This window comes from Callorhinchus milii, unplaced genomic scaffold, assembly GCF_018977255.1.
Source record: "Callorhinchus milii isolate IMCB2004 unplaced genomic scaffold, IMCB_Cmil_1.0 Scaffold3, whole genome shotgun sequence".
NCBI lineage: Eukaryota > Metazoa > Chordata > Chondrichthyes > Chimaeriformes > Callorhinchidae > Callorhinchus > Callorhinchus milii.
In genome coordinates, this window is record NW_024704744.1 from 81061931 (window position 1) to 81089573 (window position 27643).

Consider the following 27643-nt stretch of genomic DNA (forward strand, 5'->3'; position numbering starts at 1 on the left):
AGTTCAGGTGAAAAAGTAAAAGAATGAACACGTTCAAAAAATCCACCAGAAGAAAAAGCTTCATCTCTTTCTCTCTGCACTCCTGAGCCCCCACAAAGAAACACTTCATGTAGAAACTCCCCCCATCCCCGATTGCAGAGCCTTCTGTTTGCAGTCAATAAGTAAGAGCACTTGTAGCTTTGCACCCTGTTCATTTCAATTGGTTTGTCACATTATAACTTGGTGATTGTCAATAACAGGTAGATTGCAATCAGCAGGAACTAATTGTGCCAAGCGAATAGTTGGTCAGACTGGCCTCTGCTCAATGTCAAGGCCATTGGGATGAGGCTGGGATGGGGAACTGACCATGAGAACTGATGCCAAAATAAAACAATCCGAGAAATAGGCGGCGCGAGACTAAACCTAAATAGATCCTATCGTTAGTAAACTTTAAAAGGTACTAAACTACTCTCTGCAATTGCAAACAAAGATTTTCTCATATAAAGTATATCACTGGTGGGGATTCACGCATGAGGATGAAGCTGAGAAAAAGAGAGACTTTCTTACTGTATTTTCTCCTCCTATTAAATGTTTACCGAACTTTTCAGTGAGAAAGTACCGACAGCTTATCAAGCAGCTGGATAAATCAACCCAGCCTCCTTACCTCAATCGCCCTGCAGGCTGTTGATTAATATTTGTGTAAGGAAATACTTCCCCAGCCCCTGTCTGTCCTATTACTGCCATCAAAGTATCATTGGTTATTTTAGGTTGTTCAGATGTCATCCTGGCTCAGTGAACAGCACCCTCATCTTTGAGCTACATGGTTGTGGGTTCATGCCCCACGTTGGGACTTTGAATTCAGATTTTGCTTTCGCCTACAAAATACGCAGTCGATCCACTTTGCAAGATATTCTTTGTGGAGTCCTGTAGCTCAGAGCACTCGCTTTGCAAGTGAGAGACCTGAGTTCAATTCCAGGCAGAGGGCGAAACCTTGGGCAAGTTTCCTTACTCCACACGCCTAATAATAATCCCTCCAAAAAACCAAAAACAATAATTAAATTGGTCATTTTCAATCTACGACTGTTTGTGGGACATTGCTGTGCGCAATTGGCTGCCGCGTTCGCCCACAAATATACAGTCAATTCACTTTACAGTGTGTTCTGTGAAGCGCTTTGGGACGTCCTCCCGACGTGAAAAGCGCTATATCAAATGCAAGGATTATTATTATTATTATTATATTCTGTGAAGCATTTTGAGGCATCTAAACAATGTGATAAGGTGTTATATCAAATGCAAGGATTATTATTATAATAATTTAGCCTTTGCTGGCACTCCAATAGTGTAATAGGGTTATTATCTCTTCTTTTTGTTCATTTTTTCATTTGTATTTCCAGTGTGACTATTAACCATGTGTATGTATATTATATACCAAATATATCCACAAAAAGCAGCTAAAAACAAGTCCCTCTTGATTTTGGCTTGAAGGATATTGTCTCTTCTTTGTGTTCATCTTGAGTGAGTTCTATTGACACTTAATAAGATCCAGTGTAACTGTTAACCATATATATAGTATAATATTTATGGTTAACAGTCAAAAATAAACAACAACGGTGGAATTGGAAAATAACCAACATGAAAAAAATTTATCTGGCGCGATTTATGAACCTTAGGCAAGTTTCTTTGCTCTACACGCCTGTTTTCCCAGCAATAAGTAGGAACCTGGTTATTAAGTCGATTGTCGGATCGCTTTCCGGGGGTAATAATCCCTCCAAAACAAATATGGCCACTCAATCCACGGCTGTTCATGGGACACTGCTGCGTGCAATTGGCTGCTGCATTTTGCACACAAAATTCTCACTTTACAGTAAATTCTGTGAAGCGCTTTAAGACGTCTCAACCTGATAAGCCACTATTTCAAATCCGAGGTTTATATTGTTATTAACACAGGTTCACAATAATTCTTATATTTGATGTGGTGCCTTTCATGTTGGGACGATGTTTCAAAGTGTTTCACAGGACATAATGTAAAGTGAAATGTCAAAATACAGAAGCCATACTCCTTGGCTCCCGTCAACGTCTTCTGTCCTGCGGCTCTGACCTCCCCAGCCTATCTCTCAGACTCACCGAACCGGTGCGCAACATAGGTGTCAGTTTCAACCCACAGCTGTCCTTCCTACCCATATCCGGTCCCCGACCAGGTCTACCTTCTTCCACATCTGCCACATTGCCCACCTCCGACAGCACCATACCCCATATGCAACCATGCGTTCATCACCTCTCAACTCAACTTTTCAAACTCCCTCTTCGCCAGTCTCGCTATGCAAAAATCCAGCTGAACCAAAACTCCGCCGACCACATACTTTCCCCTACTAAACTCTGCACCCCCATCACACCAGTTCTAGCCAGGCTCCACCGGCTCCCTATCACCGAACATATTATAATAATAATCCTTGCATTTGATATAGCGCTTTTCACGTCGGGAGGACGTCCCAAAGCGCTTCACAGAACACACTATAAAGTGAATTGACTGTAGATTTGTGGGCGAACGCGGCAGCCAATTGCACACAGCAATGTCCCACAAACAGTCGTAGATTGAAAATGACCAATTTATTATTGTTTTTGGTTTTGGAGGGATTATTATTAGGCTCTGTGTGGAGTAAGGAAACTTGCCCAAGGTTTCGCCCTCTGCCTGGAATTGAACTCAGGTCTCTCACTTGCAAAGCGAGTGCTCTAACCACTGAGCTACAGGACTCCACAATATTGATTTCAAGATCCTCACACTCGTTTTCAAATCCCTTCATACCCTGGCACCTCCCTACCTCTCATAAGAACATAAGAACATAATAATTAGGAGCAGAAATAAGCCATTCGGCCCCTCGAGCCTGCCCCGCCATTCAATAAGATCATGGCTGATCTATTCTAACTTCACCTACCCGCCTTATCCCCATATCCCTTAATCCCTTTATACACAAGAAATCTATCAATCTCAGTCTTGAATATGTTCAAGGACTGAGCAGCTACAGCCCTCTGGGGTAGAGAATTCCATGAATTCACTACCTTCTGAGTGAACACGTTTTTCCTCAACTCAGTGCGAAAGGGCTTACCCCTAATTTTAAGACTGTGACACCTGGTTATAGTTTCTCCAACCAGGGGAAAAAGTCTCCCATTATCTATTTTGTCGTGCCCCTTTATAATCTTATAGGTTTCTATAAGATCACCTCTTATTCTTTTATATTCTAGAGAATATAGAGCTAAATTGCTCAACCTATGCTCATAACTCATCCCCCTCATCCCAGGTACCAACCTAGTGAATCTACGTTGTACCCCCTCCAAGGCGAGTACATCCTTTCTTAAATAAGGAGACCAAAACTGCACACTATATTCTAGGTGCGGTCTCACCAGGGCCTTATATAGTTGCAGCAAGACTTCCGTACTCTTATATTCTAACCCTTTTGTAACAAATGCCAACATAACGTTAGCCTTCCTAATTGCTTGCTGTACCTGCATACTAACTTTTTGTGACTGGTGTACAAGGACACCCAAGTCCCTCTGAACACTAATATTATCTTGTCTCTCCTCTTCTAAAACATAATCTGCTCTACTGTTTTTGCCACCGAGGTGGATGACTTCACACTTCCCTACATTATACTTCATCTGCCACCTATTTGCCCACTCACCTAGCCTATCTATATCTCGTTCAATTTTTTTAATGTCATCCTCGGTGTTTACTCTCCCTCCTAGTTTAGTGTCATCCGCGAATTTGGGTATATTAAGTTCGATGTCCTCATTTAGATCGTTGATGTAGATTGTAACTAGTTGAAGCCCAACTTGTGGCACTCCATTAGTCACATCCCGCCAATCTGAGAAGGACCCGTTTATCTCTACTCTTTGTTTTCTTCCCGTTAGCCATTCTTCAATCCATGCTAATACCCCTTAATTCCATGGGCCTCCGACCTGCTTACTCCCCAACCCACAACCCACAGTCTCTGCTCGACTGGCTCCGGGCTCCTGCCTATCCCTCATGCCCTCCATTCCACCATTGGCGGCTGAGCTTTCAGTCACTACGCCCCGAAACTATGGAACACTCTTCCTCTATCCCTCCGCATTGCTCCTTCCTTCCCCCTCTTTAGATCGCGACTGAAAACCTTCCTCTTCGACCGTGCCTACGGTCACCTGCCCCTGGCTCAGCATCGTGCTCCGCCACTATCGAGCGCTCTAGGACGCTAACTTGTGTGAGGGGCGCTTTATAAAAGTTGTGGTAGTGACTGTATATCGTGTAGGTGAACGGCTGACTTGGCTCCGTGTAAAATTTGGGACAGTATTAAAAAGCATTTCCTGTGACCCAGAAAAGGAAGAGCCATGACCGAACTCCTGATCTTTGCTGTATTATCTCATCTCAGCCAGGTGGCAGGAGAGCACAACAATTGACTTCAGTATTCCCAGAATGCAGAGAGCCCTTGAGGAGGCTGCTGTTCAATTTGCTTATTGCGGTCACTAAATTGTTCCACAAGGTGGCAATCTTTTGCTGCAACGTTAAGTCAGACCAGTTTCCTAATCTTTTCCTTTGCAATGTAATCAACAAATTATATTTTGTATCGCACCTTTCACGTCAAGAGGATGTCCCAAGGCACTCGAACAGTCAGGGATTTGAACCCAAGCCGGGGGTTGGGATCAGGAAGGGTGGAGGCAGGGGAAGGTGAGGATTAAGAGGGTGACACAAGGTGCGATCGAAGAGTGGGGTCTTAAGACGGGCATTGAAGGAGGCGAGGCAAAGGGATTGTGGGATGGAGTTCCAAAGAGTGGGTGCAAAAAGGTTGAAGGTGACCAGTGAGCAGGATTGAAAGACAGATAGTGAAGGGGTGAGAGAAAGGGGTAGGTGGAGAGCGCTCCAGATGTTAGTGGCATAGTAGCTGAATGTTGAGGGAGCAATCAGATAGGATTCTGAGAGCTACATTTGCCTTCAAGCTGGATTCAGTCAGTATGTCAGTATAGTTCACCAATCTCTGGGAGTTTCTCTTCCGCAACATGATTAAGTGTGCTTAACACTTAGTCAGGGAACCTACCCCCTTGTATAAGAAAAACAAATTATCAAATATTCACTTTAAGCACCAGTCTTTGAGAGCAAGTCATACCTATGAGATGCACATTGAAGTAGCCTCATTTTGGAGAATAGATTATGACCGACAGTGGGTCCGGACAGGGTACATGAAACTGGATGGAGCCCGCTGAACAGAGGGAATGGACAGGTCTGTATTGAGGAAGCAGGTGACAGAAGTAGGGAGGAGCAAAGCCCTGGAGGGCTTTGAAGCAAGGACGGTACAAAACAGTGTATATTTGTTGCGCAGGACATATCAAACAATAGGTTTGTCACATATTGTTCTCACGGTCTCAATCTATGTTTTGTCTTGAGATCTACAGAGCCTACAAGTTCTGGAAAATGTGCACTTTACTTACTGGTTTATAGCAAGAGATATAATCTCTACAGTTATAGCGATTGTATGATTAATCTCCGATACAATTTTGGAAATAAGGCATACAGTAAAAGTTCCTAAAATTGTGCAACAGTGGAATATTTGCCTGATAAATACAAAAGGCATCTTGTTAAAATGCCACAAGAACATAATACATGGTTACAGAACTAACAATATTGGGAGGAGGAAGTTATATTGTTCGATTTTGTTTTGGTGGCTTTACTTTCTTCCTCCCCAGATTAACGATTGCATCCCAATTTGTTGCTTCAGCTGAGACAGTAATGATAATGATCGTTACATTTGATATGGTGCTTATAACATTGAAATACCTCATGCGCTTCACAGGGAATTGCTGCAAAATCCAGTGATTATGTAATTGTTGGCAAACACGACAGCCAATGTTGGAAATCAGGGTTAGCAAACCCAGCAATGTCCCACAAAAGCAATGAAGTGAATGACCAATTTGTTGGCCAGGACACGAGGAGAAACTCTTTTCTTTTTGACAAGCATCATAGGCTCTTTAACATCAACCTGAATGGGCATTTGAGACCTAATGAGCTGGATCCACATCTAATTATCTGCTAACACAACAGATCAAACATGGGAGTTTTCTGATCGATGTGGCCCAGCACACCACCAAGCAATGCGTAAAGTGCTGTTGATTTTAAACTTGGCTCAAACTGTAGCAACTCAGGAGGTTATGATTCCAAGTCTCCACGGCAAAGCTGACACTCCAATGCAGTACTGGGGGTGTTGCATTGTCGGAGGTGCCATCCTATGGATGAGATGTTAAACCGGGTCCAGTCTCCCTGTACAGGCGGACGTTAAAGATCCCATGGCCCTATTCGAAAAGAGAAGGGAGTTTCTCCCGGTGTCCTGTCCAAGAAATCCCCGGAATAAAATTGGTCATTCAGTCCATTGATGTTTGTGGGACATTGCTGTGCATGAACTGGTTGCCGCGTTTCACCCACAAAATGTAGTAAACCTACTTTACAGTATTTCCTGTGAAGCGCATTGAGACATCTCAAATGATATATGGCACCATAGCAAATGCAAAGATTATCATTATTATTATTAATAATAAATCATGTTCCCCTGTGATCTGTTTGTTCCTGTCAGTCTGCATTCTACCTTCCCAAATGGGTCACGTGATCCAGGCGAACAGTATCCCTGTGTTTTACTGGAAGTGAATGAACTCCCCAGATGCCGCTAAATCTTTAATAAGACAGATATTACAGTGTGGAGCAACTGATTGTAGAATTGGATAAGACTCATTTACAACCAATTCCACCACAAGACACTATTTTAAAATCGGTAGAGCATTGCAGCACAAAATTGTCTTGTACAAATCAACCAAGCAAATCCCAGAGAAGTACAGACTCGGTCCTTTAAAAATCAGAGGACCTCTGGATGGTTCTTTCATGTAATCCTAACGAAATAGTCGAACAGAAACAATGTCGGCCGTTGATTGAACACCCATCCTGTGCGTACAGAAACCAAATCATACAGTCAGTATACCTCACATGATTTACTGTAGTTACCGTCACTCCTGATGTGAAAGGTATATGCATACGTCTGTCTGCTGATAAAAAAATATATTTTTTTAAAATTAAAACTGAATTGTTCCATTTATCATTTCAATTAAAAAAATTTGAAGCCAGTGATCACAATACCCAGTTCAGAAATTGTGAGCTAAAGTCTATTCTGATTTGTTTTGAACTTAAGATCACTCAACTTTCCACCCATCAGCACAATCAGCTGTTTCACTAGCTCCCTATCCCCCAGAGGATCAAGTTCAACAACAACACAATTACATTTATACAGTGCCTTTCACATCGGGAGGACATCCCAAGGCGCTGGGCAATCAGTGTTTCGGACCCCAGCTGAGAGTCAGGATCGGGGAGGGTGGAGGGCTGGTGGGGAAGGAGGGTGATCAAAAGCACGGTCGAAGAGGAGGGACTTGAGACGGGTCTTGAAGAAGGCAAGGCATGGGGTGAGGCGGAGGGACTGCGGAATTGAGTTCCAGAGCATGGGGACAGAGTGGCTGAAGGCACACCCGCCAATGTTGGGGCGGGTGAGGTGGGAGACATGAAGCAGGCCGGAAACCGCTGAGCAGAGGGAGCGGGCAGGTTGGTAGGGTATTAGAAGGTCACAGAGGTAGGGGAGAGCAAGGCCATGGAGGGCTTTGAAGAAAGGACCAGGATCTTGAACTGTATCCTCTGTGTGATTAGAAGCCAGTGGAGTTGGGCAAGGATGTGGGTGATAGGGTCACGGAGCCTTGTGCAGGAGAGGACACGGGCTGCAGAGTTCTGGATGATCTGCAGCCTGTGGAGGGAGGAGTTGGGGAGGCCGACAAGCAATGAGTTTGAATTGTCAAGCCTCGATGTAATGAAAGCGTGTATGAGGGTTTTGGTGGCCTGCGATGTGAGACAGTGGGGGAGCCGGGTGATGTTGCGGAGGTGGGGGAAAGCAGAGTGAGTCATTGCATGGGTGTGGGGTAGAAAGGATGGTTGAGGGTCAACCAAGATGCCAAGTTTCTGGACTGGCTTAGTAAGGTGGAGTATACATCCTCGAATGGTGATGCTGTCAGCACCTTAGGTGTAGAGGCACTGACGGGAGCCAATCTGGAGAGCCTCTATCTTGGTGACATTCACCTGAAGAAAGATAGCTCTCTTCCAGGACTTGATGTCTGACAGACGTTTTGTCAGAACAGCAGTGGTCCTGGAGTCGGGGGTGGAGGCAGAGAGATAGAGTTGGGCATCATCCGTGTACATGTGGAAGTTGATCCTATGTCTGCGGATGATGTCATCAAGAGGAAGCGTCTAGATATTGAAGAGGAGGGGACCAAGGACAGAGCCCAGAGGAACGCCGCGTGAGATGGTGTGGGGGCTAGAGGAGAAACTGTTTATTGAGAAGCAGAGATGGTATTAGAGGTTGGAACTGAACCATTCAAGGACAGAACCATAAAGGTTGAGGTGAGAGGAAAGGTGGTGGATGAGGATAGAGTGGTCAACAGCATCAAAGGCAGCAGAGAGGTCAAGGAGGATGAGGAGGCAGAGGGAGCCCTGGTCGCAGATAGACAAAATCATTTGTCACTTTGACCAAAGCTGTTTCTGTGCTATGTGAGGCACGGAAACCCGATTGGAGGGGTTCATGAAGAGAGTGGAAGGAACGAAGCTGAGAAACGATTCAAAGGTTGTCCCACATTATTCATCTCTAAATTCAGAAATGGAGATGGTGGGAGAGTCTGGTTTGGTCAGTAACAGAAGGATTGGTTCATAGAAGTAAACAATATTTGTTCTATTTTTGTTGCCAAAAGTTCCCAGCTATTATTGAGCTGAATTTCACTTATTTCCTCCTCTTTAGTTTCATCACAGGACCTGATGGGATTAACGATTCCTGTCAATTAACACTCCCTTCTTTATCAATAAAACTGTATTTTTTAGTTATCGTCCACTTCAATTTGAAGGAAATTAGATGCAATCACATGTTCTGTATCCTTTCCTCTCTCTCTCTTGCCCTTTGCATATTTCTGTGATACAACAACAACAAAATTACATTTGTATAGCCCCTTTCATGTCCGGAAGATGTCCCAAGGCCCTGACAGACAGAGTTATGGACCCGAGCTGGGGGTTGGGGTGGAGGGCGGGGGCGAAGCAGGGAGATGGAAAGCACGGTCGAAGGAGGGTCTTGATGTGGGTCTTGAAGGTGGCAAGGGAGGGAGCGAGGTGGAGGGACTGCAGGATGGAGTTCCAGAGGGTGGGGGCAGAGTGGCAGAAGGCCCGCCCACCAATAGTGGGGCGAGTAAGGTGGGGGACGTGAAGCAGGCTGGAGCCCGCTGAGCGGAGTGAGCAAACAGGATGGTAGGGGGTTAGGAGGTCGGAGAGGTAGGCGGGAGCAAGACCATGGGTGACTTTGAAGGTGAGGATCTTGAACTGTATCCTCTATGTGATGAGAAGCCAGTGGAGTTGGGCAAGGATGGGGATGATGGCGTCGCGGAGCCTAATGCGAGAGAGGATACGGGCTGCAGAGTTCTGGATGATCTGCAGCCTGTGGAGGGAGGAGTTGGGGAGGCCGACAAGCAATGAGTTTGCATAGTTGAGCCTCGATGTAATGAAAGTGTGTATTGAGGGTTTCGGCGACTGGCGGTGTGAGAGTGTCGGAGCCGGGCGACGTTACGGAGGTGGGGGAAGGCAGAGTGGGTCACGGTGCAGTTGTGGGGTAGAAAGGATAGTTGAGGGTCAAACAAGACCCTAAGGTTCTGGACTGGCTTAGCAAGGTGGAGTGTGCAACCATGGATGGTGATGCAGTCAGCGCCTGAGGTTAGGACAGTAGTGGTCCTGGAGTCAAGGGTGGAGGCAGAGAGGTAGAGTTGGATGTCATCCGCATACATGTGGAAGTTGACCCCATGTCTGAGGATGATGTCACTAAGAGGGAGCATATAGATATCGAAGAGGAGGGGACCAAGGACAGAGCCCTGAGGAATGCCGCACGAGACGGTCCGGGGGTTAGAGGAGAAACCTCTCATAGGATAGGAGTGATGACAGTTTTTTAATGGGGTTGGAACAGTATCAGAGGACATGGAGAGGTTTACGATGTTAATGAGTAGAGGGGCAAGGAGGTGGAGCTGGGAGGTAAGGAGAGAGATAGGGATGGGGTTGAGGGAGCAGGTGGTAGGTTTCATGTGGGTTATGGTGGTGATGAGAGAGGAGGGGGGGAAGACAGGTTCAAAGGTGTGGAGGGAGGGAAGGGTAGGGGCGGGAGGAGGAGGCAGATACAGTGGGAGAGGCAGCTGAGCGGATTCCCTTGACTTTGGATTCAAGGAAGTCCAGCATCGTCTCACAGTTGGCATTTGAGGTGAGGATGGGTGAGGTGTAGCAACAAATTACATTTGTACAGCGCCTTACACGTCACTGCATTCATACACCTGACTGAGGCTTAAATGATAAACTCTGCTTAATACTTTCAAAGCTGAGTAAATTTATATATCAACTGACTGCCCAGTCCATGGCTTGAATTACTCTGCGGTTGGATGACTAAATGGTTTGAGATTGACTTGTGACCTTGGAACATAATTACAATCATCTTGCTCATAGTTTACGTAGGTGTTTATTTACAATGGCATTACATAATGTGTTGAAATTGCATAACATAAATAAAACAATTCAGTCGATGTCAAACAAAAGCCACATTTAGCAGCGACTGTGGCCATAATTAGTGGTAGCAAGGGAAAGTTTTAATCGTACTTATGTTCCAATGCTAAAATGTGGAAGGAGAGAGGTCAGCAATGGAAAGCAAAACACAAGAATGTATAACATTCAGAAAAGCCTGGGAACATGTTTAATACCGTTTGATCTGTGCTGGAGCACTTGATCTCAGCCAGCACTGAGCGAGGACACCGCAATTAGCCTGAGCATACCAGAGCTGGGAAAGGGGTGGGAAAGAAAACAAAAACATCAGCCTTCCAGAGTTTAGTATCTCACAACTAACGGTCTCTTGGCAACTTGCTTGGGCTCGATGAGTTGGTGAATCATCTGCGCTCCTGTGCTGAATGCGACATTTAGCCATAACAATCACTTCTAAATAATTTTTTAAAATATAATTTAATCACTCAATTCACAACTGTTTGTGGGACACTATTGTACACAATTGGGGGCTGCCGCGTTTGGGCCACAAAATATACAGTCAGTTCACTTAACAGTATATTCTGTGAAGCACTTTTGAGACGTCTTGAAGTTGTGATAAAGCGCTATAGCAAATGCAAGGATTATTATTATATAGTGAGCAGGAAAGCTCATCTCAATGTTTTCACAAGGAAAGAAGGACCCTTCTGATTAAATGGAAAATGCACAATTATTGAACAGCAATGTCAAGCCAGCAGACAGAGACAAGGTTGATCAGGACATAACTGGAACTACTGTATTTGATCAGATATCCAGATAATTTCACGTGTGCAGACTGTAGGAGTCCTGAAATGTATTGCATTTAAAACAATATTTTTATAAATCAAAGCCTTCATATAATCTTTTAAATCACTTCTGTTTCAATCACAACAGTTTTAAATGTGATTTTGGTTTGTTAATTGATAGAAAGAATCCACAAACACAGAGTGTGAACTCAATCTTGAGACCGGCAATTTTCAAATAAACGAAGTGTAACTTAGAGGGCCTTGCTGGTTTTAATATGGGACTTAAGGTTATACGTGTGTGCCAAGATTTTTTTTCACATTGCCTTTGAGCCAGTCTCCTCCTCAGCCAAGATGAAAATAGCAGAGACATAACCCACAGCTGCAAAAGGAAAAAGGCCAATGAACCCAAGGCTCAGGGAAATGTACAGTACAGCCATCTGAGGACACGGATTTGTGGCCCTGACCAACCTGCCCGTTCCCTCCCCTCAGCGGGCTCTAGCCTACTTCACGTCCTCCGCCTTGCCTGCCCCACCATTGGCGGGCAGGCCTTCAGCTTCTCTGCCCCCACCCTCTGGATCTCCATCCCACAGCCGCTCTAATAGTTGAATGTTCTGAATGCCGGTATGTTCTTTTCTTTAATTACATCAGGGCACAGTTACTCAGCCACTCTACCTCCATGAACACAATCTCAAAGCAAAGCGTGACACTTTTGCAACTTTACAAAGGCAGGAAGTGGGTGGCACAAGTTTCCTGCTCAGGTGAGAGAGTCATCAAGGGAAAGGGGGTGGGTCATAATTTCGGGACAATTTGTTTGAATCTATCACCCACATCCTCGCCCGACTCTACTGGCTTCCCATCACTCAGAGGATACTGTTCAAGATCCTGGTCCTCACCTTCAAAGCCCTCCACGGTCTTACTCCCCCTTATCTATGTGACCTCCTAACCCTTGACCAACCTGCCCGTTCCCTCGCTCCAGCCTACTTCACGTCCCTCACCTTGCCTGCCCCACTATTGGCGGGCTGGCCTTCAGCCTCTCTGCCCCCACCCTCTTGAACTGCATCTCAGTCCCTCTGCCTCGCCCTCTTCCTTGCCTCCTTCAATACCCATCTCAAGATCCTCCTCTTTCACCGTGCTTTCAGTCACCCTCCTACCTCTACCCGCCCTCCATCCCTCCTGATTCCAACCACTTCCTTGGGATGTCCTTCTGACGTGAAAGGTGCTATACAAACATAATCTGTTGTTGTATAAAAAGATGAGATTGAAAATTGATAGATGATACCAGACCTTTACAATATAGCACTGCAGGAATGTGTAAGAAACCCAGCTCACTGGCTTGAAGCTGGGTGTGGAACACTAGCGCCCAGTTTATTATTTTCGGCAGTGTGTGACTTTCGGATAGCAGGACGAGCACTGCAGGTTGAATCCAAGTTATGATGACTGAGTTGAATTAGTTCTTTGTGTTCTGACGAAGGGTCTTGGACCCGAAACGTTGACTCACTTTCCTTTCTCCATAGATGCTGCCTGACCTGCTGAGTGTTCCCAGCGACTTCTGTTTTTGTTTTAGATTTCCAGCATCTGCAATATTTTGGGCTTTGAACCAGTTTTTATTGGTAATAAAAGTGGTAACACCTGTTAGGATTTTCTCAGGCCACCTAGTAATGCTTTTGCTTTCAATGGAAAACCTCCCAAGTGTTCTCCTAGGCAACTGTGATTTGCAAACACCTCCCATTTATGAGGCCGCTACAACTCTTGGCACTCCTCACTCGGAAACCATCTAGATAGCCTAATTGCGAAGGTATTTATAGCAAGTCATTTATGACTGGTTAAATGGATTTCAATTTCTGACCTCTGAGCTACAGTCGGTATTTGTTCCTGCTTATGCTATAATTGGACACATACCAGTGACCCCTTTAGAGAGGTTTAATCCAGGCATCAACGTCATCATGTGATTGTCACATTGCAACACTTCAAGCCCAAATATTTTTCCTCAACGCAGAGACTATGCTTTACTGAAAAATTAATATCAATTGTAGTCACCTTGGATATAGTTAAAATGTGTGATAATGGTACCAGAGCCTAGTCATGCTCCTGAAACACAAATAAACCCGTTTCACCCTTAATACAGTCAATTTACTTTACAGTGTATTCCGTGAAGCGCTTTGAGACGTCTTGAAGATGGCACTATATCAAATGCAAGGATTATTTTATTACTATTATATAAACCACTCTGCAGTGGTTATGTGATAAGATGGGCAACTCACATTTCACTTTAGTGTTCAGATGCATAAGGGAGGAGGCTGTTATACTTTTAACACTGAGGTTAATGTGACCGGGAACTGGTAAGCTTCTATAACCTTGGGATGTTACACAAACAATTGTGGAATTTTAAAACTTAACCAATACAGAAAAAGAAAACGCCTACTGAGAAATGCGACATGGAAAGCAACTAATGCAGCAATCAAAAAAATGCAATTTCATACTTACGCACATTTCATACTCCATTTGTGCCAGCATTTCATCTTCACAACAAGTTTTTCCACATACATCATTTGCTAAATCTGGAACACAGCAAACTTGCATTTCATCATCCCTCATTACATGCAGAAACAAACTACCTCATCTTGACGGAATCTTGTATCAGACCCAAACACAAAAAATCTTAAAACAGCACAACAACTTCATAAGGAGCAAAATGACAGAATGATCAGACAGCATATTCTGTGCTAGGGTAGAACCCAAACATACATAAGGAATAAGTAGTTAATTCTTAGTTGTTGTCATTACAACAAATTGCTTAGATGGGATTCCTAAATCTTACAAAAAGAAGACAAGTCCAAGTTCCCATTCTGAATAAGCAATGGTTCCCACAACTGAAAGAGTAAAAGTGAATAATTAGTATAATAATCCTTGCATTTGATAAAGTGCCTCATCACGTTTGAGACGTCTCAAAGCACTTCACAAAATATATTGTAAAGTGGGCTGACTTGTGTATTTTGTGAGCGAAACGCAGCAGCCAATTGCTCACAGCAGGGTCCCACGAACAGTGGTGGATTGAGTGACTATCTATCTAAGTGAAGGAATAACAACTTGCACTTATATCGCGCCCTTCATGCAGGGTAGCGGCTGAGATCACTTAAGAGTATCAGAGCCTGAGTCCGAGCTGGGGGGGAGTGGGGAGGAGGTGGGAGGTGGCCGTAAGCACGGTTGAAGAGGAAGATTTTTAGACGGGACTTGAAAAAGGGGAGAGAGGGAGCAAGGCGGAGGGATTGAGGGAGAGTGTTCCAGAGTTTCAAGGAGTAGTGGCTGAAAGCCCGACCTCCGATAGTGGGGCTGAGGGTGCGAGGGACGAGCAGGCGGCCGGTGCCTGTCGAGCGGAGGCACCAGGTCGTGGATTGGGGAGTGAGGAGGTCGGAGAGGTAGGGAGGTGTCAGAGAGTGAAGGGTTTTGAACACGAGTGTGAGGATCTTGAAGTCGATCCATTCGTTGATGGGGAGCCAGTGCAACCTGTCCAGAACTGGTGAGATGTGTATATGGAGTTTGGTCCGGGTAAGCCTGCGGGCGGCAGAGTTCTGAATGAACTGGATCTTTTGAATAGTGGCGCTGGGAAGACCGGCGAGGAATGCGTTTGAGTAATCCAGGCGGGAGGTGACAAATGCATGCACGAGAGTTTCGGCTGCATTTGTGGTAAGGATAACTGAAAGGATAATAGCCAGAGATTTACAGTAACACCATCAACATTTATAATTTATAACAGGACTGAAGGAAATCTGGGTAGTTAAGCAAATTCCTTCAATTTTTGAAACGAGCTGGAGCCTCATCCATAATCCTGTTGTGCACTGCAGTTCCCACCCAGAACATTTTGAAATGGGGCAATAAGCCTCTAATTAAATCTCTGCAGTTCCAAAACAATTAGTTTCTTTCATTGACATGAAGTGACCATCAGTTTTGGAAGGAGTGGGTGCAAATATCCAACAACAAATAAATAAAACAGGCAATAAAATATAACAGTACTGAGACAATTTGGCAATCCTTGAATTAAAATTAAATTAACTAAACTTCCTTTTTCAGTTTCCCATAGATCGATATCTTTCTTTATCTAGCTATTATTATTGTGTTAATAATAATTCTTGCATTTGATATAGCGCCTTATCATATCGCTGAGAATATCTAACGCTTCACAGAAAATACTGTAAAGTGACTGTATATTTTGTGGGTGAAAACAAACCCAAGGGGAAACAATCCCAATAAAACTATGAATATCTTTGTGATTGAACTCTACTTCCACAGCATTTGTGATGTTTACCAGATACTAACTTCTCTTTGGAGTTGTCGTCTTCTCCCATCTCCATACGACTTGGATTTCCAGTTTCCACAGCTGGACACGAAGTTTGGGAAGTGCAGGGTGATTGACAAAAATAGCATGAAGTCAGCAACGCCGATCAGGAAAATAAGCACTAGCCAATTCCATCTATTTCAAAACAAATCCTTTTTTTCCTTTTGAGTGTAAATAATTACTTTTCACATGAATGGTTTTGAAATTACAGTACTTTATATCAGAGTACTGCATTTACTTCAAACAGCCAGAGACTTAACCTGGTTTAATTTATACATGTAGAACAAATTGCCAATTGAGCACGATCTGCACATCACTCAAGCGATGCACCGGAGAATACCATTATAGTTGCATTCGCAGCCGTGTGAAGGATTATATTAACCAAGTTTATTTAGGACAAGTCACACTTTGTACAGACAGAACAGTACATATTGATTGTATGTAGTTTGCATTTTAAAAACAATTTTTTTTTGATCTGAATAAATAAAACAGCAGGCACTTTTTCACATAAAAACACAGGAAGCATACATGCTTACACATTTTAGAGACTATCCAGCAACCTTCAATAGATTGCAAATAATCTGGTAGCAATCCAGAATGAGACAACCTTTGAATTTATTTACTCCACCACTAAAACGTAAAGGGCATCAACTTTCCATTCAGTAATCAGATTTATTGAACAAAATCGATTTACATTCTTCTTTGAAGACATGAAACACTGCCATTGATGAGGTACAGTAAAATTACCTGTGCACATTTTTAAAAAAAATGTTTTAAAGAGACAACAGTCACACAATCCAATTATTCAATGATTTCTTAGCCTACTCTATTACATACTGAATTAACACATTTCCCACTTTTGTAATGGTCAGGCACTGTTTAAAATCAGTTTGTAACAACCTTGGACATAAATGTTGGAATTTTTTTTTTAAAAAAAAATCTTTGATTGTGGGGGGAGAAGGGGAAAAGAAGAATACACACACAGCATACTCCCAATATATAGCCTGGCATCATTTGTTGATCTCCTCCTTCCACTGGTATCCTCAGCAGACATATGGCTCCTTTCAATGGGCCCAGCTATAGGCCACTGATTGAGCTGGGATTCAATGCTACTTCCTATTAAGAGCTTTGCTCGCCATTGAAAGGCTGCTTTAGCTATCCCAGCTTCCAATAGAAAACAAATCCCGAGGGGATACAATCCCAATAAAACTATTGAGCATTATAGGTCTTGCAGCTTAATCTCTATCCTCTTCTTGTGGACTGGTGTCTGGCCATCCGCACACTGTGCCACGACTGCAATCAGGATCTCACCACATGATGAATGACCATTCCAAACCTGTATATCTGCCTGTCCCCGACAAAAGAAAAATACTGCCCATCTCTTATGATAGCACATCAAAAAGAAATTCAGGGTGCACACGATTAAGTCAATTCAGCCACTTCGTATTTTCGGTAACAAAAAAAAGTGTAAGGTTACAGCAGGCCAACAGAACAAACACAGACACCATCTCTTTGAAACAGTTTCTTGGAAAAACCAAGATTCCTTTGGACTAATTCATCATTCTGATTTCATCATTTCTGATTTCAAGCACATTACTGATCACAATATGGTAGATTTGCACATTCATCCTATGCAGATCAGGTCAGTTTTCTTCATCATCATCATAGTATCCTTTAAGTGTGCAAAATACTGTATACTGGACTTCCCATATCCAATGAAATGCCTCAAATTCATCAATCATTCACTTTTTTCGCATACTGTTTTGCATTAACACTTCAACCCAGGAGCTTGCAGCTTATTCCAGATTCTGATCATTTCTTGAGGATTCCTGCTGTGGACTAGTATTAAGTTTCTATAAGCACAGATATTTTGCCTATCTTTTTGCATTATGTCAAAAGTCCTGAAACCCTTATGCTTTTCCGGAGCCAAACCAAGTTTTCTAAGGCACATTCCAGTATACACATCATCAATTGGATATAGTGTTACTTGATGGGTTGCATTATAAAGTCTCTTTGCCAAGTATCCAGAGTACAGAAACCCACCACCACCTGCATATGGAGGATACATTCCTTCAAATACATTCTCGGGAACATAATACTTCAGTTTCTTCTCTCGATGAGGTCCGGCATTTGTAATCACATCACCAACAAATAAATCTTTGGCTTTCTCCTTATCTAGTGTCTCTAAGTAATCCACCATATACACCGTGTTTACAAAAACATCATCATCTCCTTTAAAAATATAATGAACGTCAGGGCAAGATTTACTTACCCACTTGAGAAAAAATATCTCTTTCAGGGTTAGGTTAAAGAACGTGTCCCTATAGTCCCAGAGAAGAATATCTTTGTGCTGGCTGCTCTCAAACTGCAACATGTTTGAAAGGTTGGGGAAGTCATCCGATGCAGAAGCCTTTCCCAGTAAAAAGACCCTGACAATAGTCTGATTGCCTATGGTAGTTTCTTTTCCCCATGATTGACGTATGGCTTGCCTTCTATCAAAGTGCGATTCCAGTGATTTTATTGCTAGCAGCAGTGTAGGTTTATTCTGACATTTGGTTGGTTGGTCTATCATCAGTGGGTAATTTCTACATCTCAAGTACGATAGAAAGTCTTTGAAACGGTCAGGCAAAGTATCAAAATCACGAATCTCGTTCTTCAATTGATAGTTAGGTTCACAGGTGTGCATGGTTGAAGCGTTCAAACTCTCCGTCATAGATGCATTGCGCAGAGCAGCTATAACAGGGTTGTACAGATCATCCAGCTTGTGCTGTTCACGATTCCAATAAGCCTTGACAGAAACCTCAGTCTTCCAAAATGGGCCTTTAGGTAAGATCACCTTTTTACCAGAGTTTTTATTCTGGTGGCCACTCCTGGAGATTTCGACAACGATATAAATGAATATGTTTACCATCATCAAAATCCCAACCAGTTTTGTTCTTTTGCGTCCCACACTCATTTCTCGTACCTACAAGGAGAAACAATTATGAACAAATTTACCAAATAAACATGACCAGAATACCAGTAAAGCTAACATTACCTTCAAATGAGCGAGGATTGCTGTAAATCTGATATGCATCCAGACCAAAAAATATAATCAACATATCTTTGAACCTCAACCCAGCTTCAAATGATCACCGAAACTGAAAATATGATTTTCACTTCAGTCATTATGGTTTGCAAAATTGAAAGGATAATACAATTAAAGGACCAACTCTCATATAATTTTACAGAACAGAAGGAGCCTGTAAAAGAACCCCCAACTTGTCACACTCCCTGCTCTTACGCTACAAGTCCTGCAAATGTTTCTTTTTTTATATAATATAAAAAAAGGTGAATTCCCAATTGCAAGGCCTGGAAATAATTGATGTTTTGTGGCAGGTCTTTTGGTCTCTAATCTCTCATTGGAGTTTTCATGGAAGAAGCAAGGAACTATGACGGCAAAAAGCCAATGATGTGGGACGCTACCCTGTGTGAAGGGTGCTATATAAATACAAGTTTTGTTGTTGTTGTTGATGCAATGACAAACCATAAGTGGTGATGTGATCACGGCTCAGTTTCGGGCAATTTTTCAACTGAGNAAAAAAAGGTCCCCCAAGTGTTAGAAAGTAAAACACGCGCAGCAAAACTACTGCTTTTGCTAACATTCAGGATTAGAGTTTTTCACATTTCAGAAGCAGAGTGAACTCAAGAAACAAAGGATTTTTGGTCCTCTCATTTCCCCATCACTACTCTGCAGTGAACTTCCATATTTTTTCAGATTCTCCCCCCACTACATTGACAAGTGCCAGGATACTTACAGTAGCAGTTGTCTTTGCAGTCAATACACGGGAATGTGATTTCCTTCCAAACTCTGTACATTATATCGTGTGCATTTCTTGCAGGTCTGTATTCCAACAAAGTCCTGCATCACAAAAAATCAAGAATTAGCACAGTTTCTCAGTTTAAAATGAGAACCACACTGTATTCATTACTTAACTTCTAGAAGTGTACTAATATCTGGTAGAAGATTTAGCAGAATACTAAATGTGAGCATTATACATTTTACAGGGTTTTAAATAAAACATCGTCTTTCATTTATAGGGTTTATAAATTAACATGACATTGCCTTACACACAAGAGTCAAATGGACACCAAGCAAATTAATCTGACCCTATTCCTTCATATCAACATTTAGTGTAATTTATAGATAAACCAAAAACAAAGGTGTCTTTTACAGCACTGACTGCAGGATTACAATTTGTCATTAAAATAACCATAGGTGAACAGGAGAGGGAAAGTAGTCCATTGAAAGTCATACACAAATCTACCTACAAATATAGCGGTTCAGTATCAAACAGTATTTCACATTTCACATTATTTTTACTATTCTAGCAAACTTTCAAGTGAGTTGCATGATTTGTTTTTGTAGATCATGGGCGAGAAGTTTCTGGTGCACACACATTTTACGGTAACACTCATCCTGCAGATTTTTTTTAAAAAGTATTATTGAAACGACATGCTTGTTCAGTGGTTTACCATCAACTCTCGGTCCCAAAGACAGATAACTTGAGCAGAGTAATGATCAATGCGACTACATTTTGCTGGAAAATACAGTTTTGTTACAGTAAATTCCTTTGTGGTTGCTTTGAAAATTTGACAATGTGATAAATGCATTTGAACATAAAATGCTCCAGTTTAGTTATGCCTACAAACCTCATCAAGAATGGATACAATCATGCAGCCCTGCAAATCTCTGACAAACTGCTACAGAATGTAAATTGCCATATTATATTTAATTATGTACAGATCTCTCTGTGCCATAGGTTGGCAAAACAACCCTTGCATTTATTACTGCAACTTATCACATCGAAATCTCAAAATGCTACAGAGTTTTTCTGTAAAGTGTAGTGACTATCAAGTGTCTCACAAAGCCATAAAGTGAATGACCAATTAACTGCAAGATTGTTGGCCAGGACATCGGGGCAAACTCAATTCTCTTTTCAAACAGTGGCATCTTTAAAATAGACCTGAACAGGAAGACAGGACCTCCTTTTAATATACGATCAGAAGAATGGCACTCGATAATGAAGTGCCCCCACCCAATCTGCACACGAGTATCAGCCTGGATCATGGGCTCAATGTCCTCAACACGGGCCTTGAACCCACAACGTTCTGACTCCTAGGCAACTGCTACCAACTGAGCCAACCGACACATGATTAGCCACTGCACTGGCCGCAAAGTTAATTGATGATAACTTGCACTCTTTCCTGTTTACAGAAGAACGTGGAATTGAAGGACAGCTTAAAGACACTGAACATCCTGATTCAGACGAGTATTGTGCAGCCTTCAGATATCCTCCTACCCGGTCAATAGAGCAAGAGAGCACATACCCAAGACCAGTTAAAGTTCCCAGGCAAAACAGTCTCAACAAATGGTAAGGACACCAAACTAGCTGGGGCACTGCTGAGAAACCCAGCAAAACATTTAGAGAACTGAAGGAAGAAATCGGAATACATAGGAGCAATTAATCGGGATTTGACATCCTGACAAGCGGTTTGCTAGCCAGTGGCTCTTTCTTGAATGTCAAGTCAGAACAGTATTGGCTTGGTTGCAACAAAGTCAAGTAACTTGCCCATTACACAAATAATCCTGGGCTCATCAATAATAATACAATAATCTTTGCATTTGATATAGCGCCTTATCATGTCTTCCGAGACGTCTCAAAGCGCTTCACAGAGTACACTGCAAAGTGAATTGACTGTATATATTTGTGGGCCAACGCGGCAGCCAATTGCGCATAGCAGTGTCCCACAAACAGTCGTGGATTGAGTGACCAAATTATTATTATTTTTTTTTGTTGAACGGATTATTATCCTGAAAACGACCAGGTTCCTACTTACTGCTAGGTGAACAGAAGCGTGTAGAGTAAGGAAACATGCCCAACATTTTCACCCTGCCCGGGAATCGAACCCAGGTCCTCCCGATTGCGAGGCGAGTGCTCTAACCACTAAGCTGCAGGACTCCACAAAATACAGTCATTTCACTTTACAATATATTCTGTGAAGCGATTTTAAAACGTACACCTCAAAGAAATACACTATAGCCAAATACTGTACTTTTAATGCACGACAAGTAGCCTTGCAATGAACCATGGCAACACAAATTAGATGAGCCAACCATGATTTTTATAAAAAAGCCCCACCGCTCATTTCCTGAGTTACACTGTTGTGTAGAGTTTCTTCAGAACAATGCAGATCTACTGCAATTATGTATTTGAGCATTCAGTCAAAACTATTAAAAAATTCCCGGAAAAGTAATGAAATGAGTAATTTTTCACAGACTTAAACACTAATCTCTTATTTTTCACACAAGTACAGCACTGAGAAGCCACATTTGAGAATACTGCAAAACAGTTCTGGGAATCCCGAGCACTGAAAGAATACGGGGGGAGTGGGGGGGTTCACCACAGCTAAAAGATGGAGCTTAAAAGTGATAATAGAATCCACTAATGATACTCAGTATTAATTCTAACAGTCAAAATAATTGGCAACCAATGAATTTTAGTTATTTTGCACTTAACTGTCCATTAAAAAATTCGACTATTAAGAATTTGATTGATCGTGATGAATGAATTCCAATATATCTTTGATATCCACATATAAAAACAGTTGAAAAGCAAAACTAGTTTTCAAATTCAAGATTATTAAACTGTATATTTTAGTTTGGAATGAAAGATTTCCAACTATAGATAGACTGGGTTGGTTTCTTCATTTAAGAATCATAACGTTAGCAGCGGGTTTATAATGCCAGATGGCAGTAATGAATTCATAATGTCAGATGGAGAGCTTTCAGGCTTAAATGCAATTTTGAGACTCCATGCCAGTAAAACTATTCAAAACAGCTTGACAAAAATCCACCTGTACAATAAGCATAACAGAAATGCTACACTATTGTAAGTGCAGCATGAAAAGCTATGGAAATTGAAAAATGTTTATTTGTGAAATGTTGCATCATATTAGTGTTACTCATTTCATCTTGCGAATAATGCACCTTCAAGTCACAAATTAATTATAATTACCTGGCTGTGAACCAGCAACAATTTATGTGTATAAGGTAATCCCATTAGAATGCAGCCTGCTTGAGGTCCAATATTTCAGACCAGCCTTTAAAACAAAACATGAAGAAAAGGCTGACTTCCTACGCATTTAAGACAACCAATTTAAATTCGGGGAAGAGAGAATACGAGACAGAATAACCAAGAAAAAAAAGTTTCCTTGAAATTGCAGATGGTGGTGGTGGGGGAGGAGAGAGAAAGGAAAAGAAGAGGCTGCATCCCTTAAGATCCACCTGAATCCCAAGATTTTATGACTAATTGACAGAGGGAATTGAAGTGGTTGGAAACTGCTCTTAACACTTGGAATGCATTTCAACTAACCAGTATCAATTCATAAATTAATTCCTTGCCAGTTGCATCCACAAGATTGTTGAATTGCACAAAACTGTTGCGCATTTCTTGAAATCATTGGAATACACAATCTTACAGTCTATTTACCAAATGTCGTCTTTGCAGAAACCGATAATTTGTTCCCCATTGTATAAATTGCTTATACAACATGCACATTAAACACACACTATTTTCGCTCATCTGCCTTCCCAAAGGAGCTTTAACGATCTTGCATCACACAAGTAACCCTCCGGATACAAAAATGCATCTCTGCTGAGTGCAGTTCATGCCTTTTTTAAGGTTAACTTTGCTATGCAGGTCAAATTGAACATACATTTAGTTAACAAATTAAAATGTAAATCATTAATATCGATATATAAATTCAGTGCTTCTGCCACTGAGGCAGCTGTACCTGTGTTGTCAGTGTTGCCTCACCTTCCAACATAAATGCCAGAGGTGACCTGATCAAACCAAACATCTGCCAGCCTTCAGCAAGCCAGCAAAGCAGTTTTCCAACAGCTCACCGATATACACTTTCCTCACGGTATAGAAGGTAGTTGCAATGAACAAAACTCCTAAATGGGGACTAAGAAACTATGCAAGGTTGCAGAAACTGCCCCAGAACATAAACAGGCAATTCAATTACCAACCGTTACCTTCAGTATAATCGGGCTATAAGCTGGGCCAACAAAAAAGTGAAATATTTCAGAAATATCTGCCCGAAACTGTGGAGAAATTTGCCGTGCTCTGCAGAGCATTGCCGAGGTTGATTGTTGCTATTGAAGTAGATTTTACTACCAAACAACATTTTTTTCACTTTATTGATAAAAACTAAACATGAGGAAATACCACATATTAGATTGTTGTAAATTTTTTAAAAATTAATTTCTTCTTTAACAAAGACTGGATAACTCCACTGGGGGGGGGGGGTTATCCACCAGCGCAGGCCCATAGGCCCTGGAGATATTCCAAAAAAAGACACTCAGGACCAGTGTCCTGACTACGGGGGCTACAAGAGCTCACCACTTCCTTCCTCTCAGACTCCCCCTCACGCCCAGGCGCCCACAGACCTCCCCCCTCGCGCCCAGGCCCCCACAGACCCCCCCTCGCGCCCAGGCTCCCACAGACCTCCCCCCTCGCGCCCAGGCCCCCACAGACCCCCCCTCGTGCCCAGGCTCCCACAGACCTCCCCCCTCGCGCCCAGGCCCCCACAGACCCCCCCTCGTGCCCAGGCTCCCACAGACCTCCCCCCTCGCGCCCAGGGCCCCACAGACACCCCCTCGCACCCAGGCACCCACAGATTCTCACCCCCAGCACCCCCCACTGACCCACGCCCAGACATAGACCCGCGGGGGTGGGGGTGGGGTGGGGAGAGACACACACACATACAGACCCACGGCGAGACACACCCACAGACCCACAGGGAGAGACACATACAGATCCATGGGGAGACACACACACACACACACACACTCACGGGGTGTGCCCCATCCACAGTTGCAGCGGATAAACAGCACAAGAGGTGCGGGGCCTAAACTACAATTTTTAGTGGGTTTATTGCGGAGGTCGCTGTTTGTAGAGGATTCCATGGAAAGTTTGTGGCCACACGTTTCTATTGGCCCAGGCTATAATTTAAAACAGCAGGACAAACTCCAGGGTCAGATTTCTTATTTCGTACTCCAAGTCTCACGGGAAGGGCATTACAATTGCAAATTAATGCTGTTAATTCGGTTTCTAAGCTTGTGCAAGGTTCCCAGCCAACAATCCCCAGATAAAATAGGTCATTCACTCCATGGCTGTTTGTGGATCACAAGATGTGCTCCGAGATGTTACCCTCCGTGAAGGGTGCTATATAAATGCAAATTGTTGTTATTACAAATTGGCTTCAGTGTACGCTAACAAAATACTCTGCGGTATTTTGCATACAAAATACTATGCTCAGTCACGACACTTTACAGTAAAATCCTCCTGCGGGGAGTGGGGGGTAGTGCAGGGTCTCCTTGGAGTTGAACTGGCTCCGAGGTGACGTGCCTGGCAATGGAATGTCGGAATTGAGCCAGACCTCTGGGCGGTCTCGGAAGTCCAGTTCCTGAGCCAGGTGGATCCACAGTATTCCAGGGCACTGATGATGATAGCACAGCTCATCGGCAGGATCTGGAAGGGCAGACCAGTCACTGGAGACAGGGATTCATCCCATAGCTCCTGTTAACCCTGCAAGCCAAAGCTTTAACTGGTAGGGTGGTCCGAGCTGGACAAGCAGTGGGAAAGCTTGCCGGACAGTAAAATCAAGCTATGCGATTCCAGCAGTACCCCAACTCACACTCTGGGGTCCTCGAGCCTTGGTTCTTGCCAATCTGTGGCTAAGACTTTCTGGAATTAGGTGGGTAGGATGCGTCCTTCCAGGGAGAGTGCACATTCCACTTCAACAATTATCTCTGAGATTTCCATGGGGAGGAGAGATGCATGAAAATCTCAGTTTGGTTTGAATACTCTTAAGCATGGTGATGGGTGTTCACATGTGTCAGACACCCAGCTGACCTAAAAAGAATTCCAGTAAAATCATGTGAAATAAAATGTTTGTTATTGAGAAGGACTGCAGACAGCACCAAATGGCGTAGATCAGATTTAATGATCTTTACTGGCTGGAGGTTTTTTTTAATAAAAAAGGTCTCATGGAGAAGAGAAAGTTGAGGCACAATATGATTACGGTCTTTAAGATTCTGAAGGGAATAGACAATGTAGACTATGATTAGCTGTTTTATCTTGTTTTATTTGGCTTAGTAGAACCAGAGGATATGATCTGCAATTGAAGGGGGTAAATTTAGAACAAATCTGCGGAAACTCTACTTCAGTGAGTTAGTAATAAAGTTATGGAGCAGGCCCCAAGGGAGATAATGGAATCAGAAAATGTTATCTGTTTCAAGAAAAAATTAGATAGATTTCTACAAGAAAATAATCTCAGGATACAGTATATGGATCACGAGTGTGATAATGCTGTGGGAACCTCCAATATAAATCCCATTCTCGCAAACTGTGGGGCAGTACACTGATGTACTAACAGTACCTATGGTAGACGTCTTGCAATAAATAATAACAGCTTAAACACATTCAGCACACCTCAGGGTAAAGTTTCGAACTATCCAACTGACCACTTTTTAAAAATGACAAATTTTAGCTTCAGAAATGACTTATTTCACACAAAATTCAAATCATGTAAATCCACTTTGAATACCTGCATGATTTCTACAGGCAATTAAGGCAGCAACCAATTACTCAAAATCTCCTGGAGCACGAAAACACAAGGGCCATGTTTCAAAGATTCAGCATCTTTATTAGCAAAAGCGTAAATCTTGACCCTTTTAAATAAGACATTTCAGAAATTAAAATGTATCCAAAAAGGCACTCAGAGAAGTCATTGTATTATCTAAGGGAATTAATACATTGCTGCTTATACTTCCATTTGATTTAGCACCTTATCACACTAAAACCTCTGAAAGTGCTCAATACAATGCTGGGTTGATGTCTATGCAGTCAAATACCGCAGCTATTCTGGGCAGCAAAAATTGCTCAATTCGAACACCGATTCAAACAATGTAAAGTTCACTGCCCCTCCACTCCTATGCCTGGCATCACCTGGCTTAATAATGAGAATGTAGTGGCATAAAGAAATTATTAACAGTTTGAATACTCAGTCATGTAAAAAAAGCATTACAAGAGGAAAAATGGAATGTGGAGATGTATTGGTTGGTAATCAGATAAGGATCTGATCCCGAGTCCAGAGTTTAATAACCTATTGTGTTGCCAAGTAACCATTTAACTTAGCCACAGCAGAATCGCCAACAAGAAGCACAAAATGGTCTTGGTATTTGTACTTTAATAATTCATAAAGAACATTGTTTACCCACAACTTAAAAACCTGCGTAGAAATGCAATATGGGGGTCAGTTTTGTGTGTCAAACGACGGGTAAAAATATGACAAAACAAAACTTAGCTAAATTCATTGTGTAATCAGTATTCGTTTCAAGAAAACAGTTGTTTGAACACAATGAGATAGATGCACATGCTCCCAGAACCCACCCGGTTGCATGCGATTTTCCTGGAAACGTATGGGTATTATCCTGGGCATCACCCCACCCCTCCAAAATAATAATTGGATATTTAGGGTGGGGAAATAAAAAAGGTAACACTTTACTTCAATGGTCCTTTATTAAAGCACAGCGCGTCAATATCTAACCAGCCCATCAAATCTTCCTCCATCAATGTCGGTTTCCAGGCACCAATATCAAGCCACACAATCAGGACTGCATGATGTGAAGTGATATTATTTTAGAGACTGGCAAGTAAGTGACAGTTTCGGTTTGTGTTCAGCGAGAAAACATATCCAGAATTGTATGCACATTTCAATGAACCAAACAAGTTATCAGAGGAACCTTCACAGGAGAAGCGGCCAATTGATACATTAACAGCAGTGGTGCAAAATAAACAAGGTGCCACTACTATCCAGGCAGACGCCAAGGCCCATCTGAAG

At 42.6% G+C, this 27643-nt stretch overlaps 1 protein-coding gene across 8 annotated transcripts in view; it reads right to left on the reverse strand.

Annotated features, from left to right (window-relative positions):
* Window positions 1-16058: 16058 nt before the first annotated feature.
* b3gnt2b (UDP-GlcNAc:betaGal beta-1,3-N-acetylglucosaminyltransferase 2b) overlaps window positions 16059-27643 on the reverse strand; it is a 33647-nt gene continuing 22062 nt past the window's right edge. For 7 of the 8 annotated variants that reach the window (XM_042333026.1, XM_007892358.2, XM_007892359.2 and 4 more), the window contains 2 exons: window positions 19489-19592; window positions 16059-18656 (listed from right to left, as the gene is read on the reverse strand). In XM_042333026.1, the coding sequence (XP_042188960.1) occupies window positions 17460-18647 (1188 nt within the window). In that variant the 5' untranslated portion in view covers window positions 18648-18656; window positions 19489-19592 and the 3' untranslated portion in view covers window positions 16059-17459. Of the gene's footprint in view, window positions 18657-19488; window positions 19593-22749; window positions 22807-27643 lie in introns of those variants that run through there. The other variant, XM_007892362.2, reaches the window with a different exon arrangement.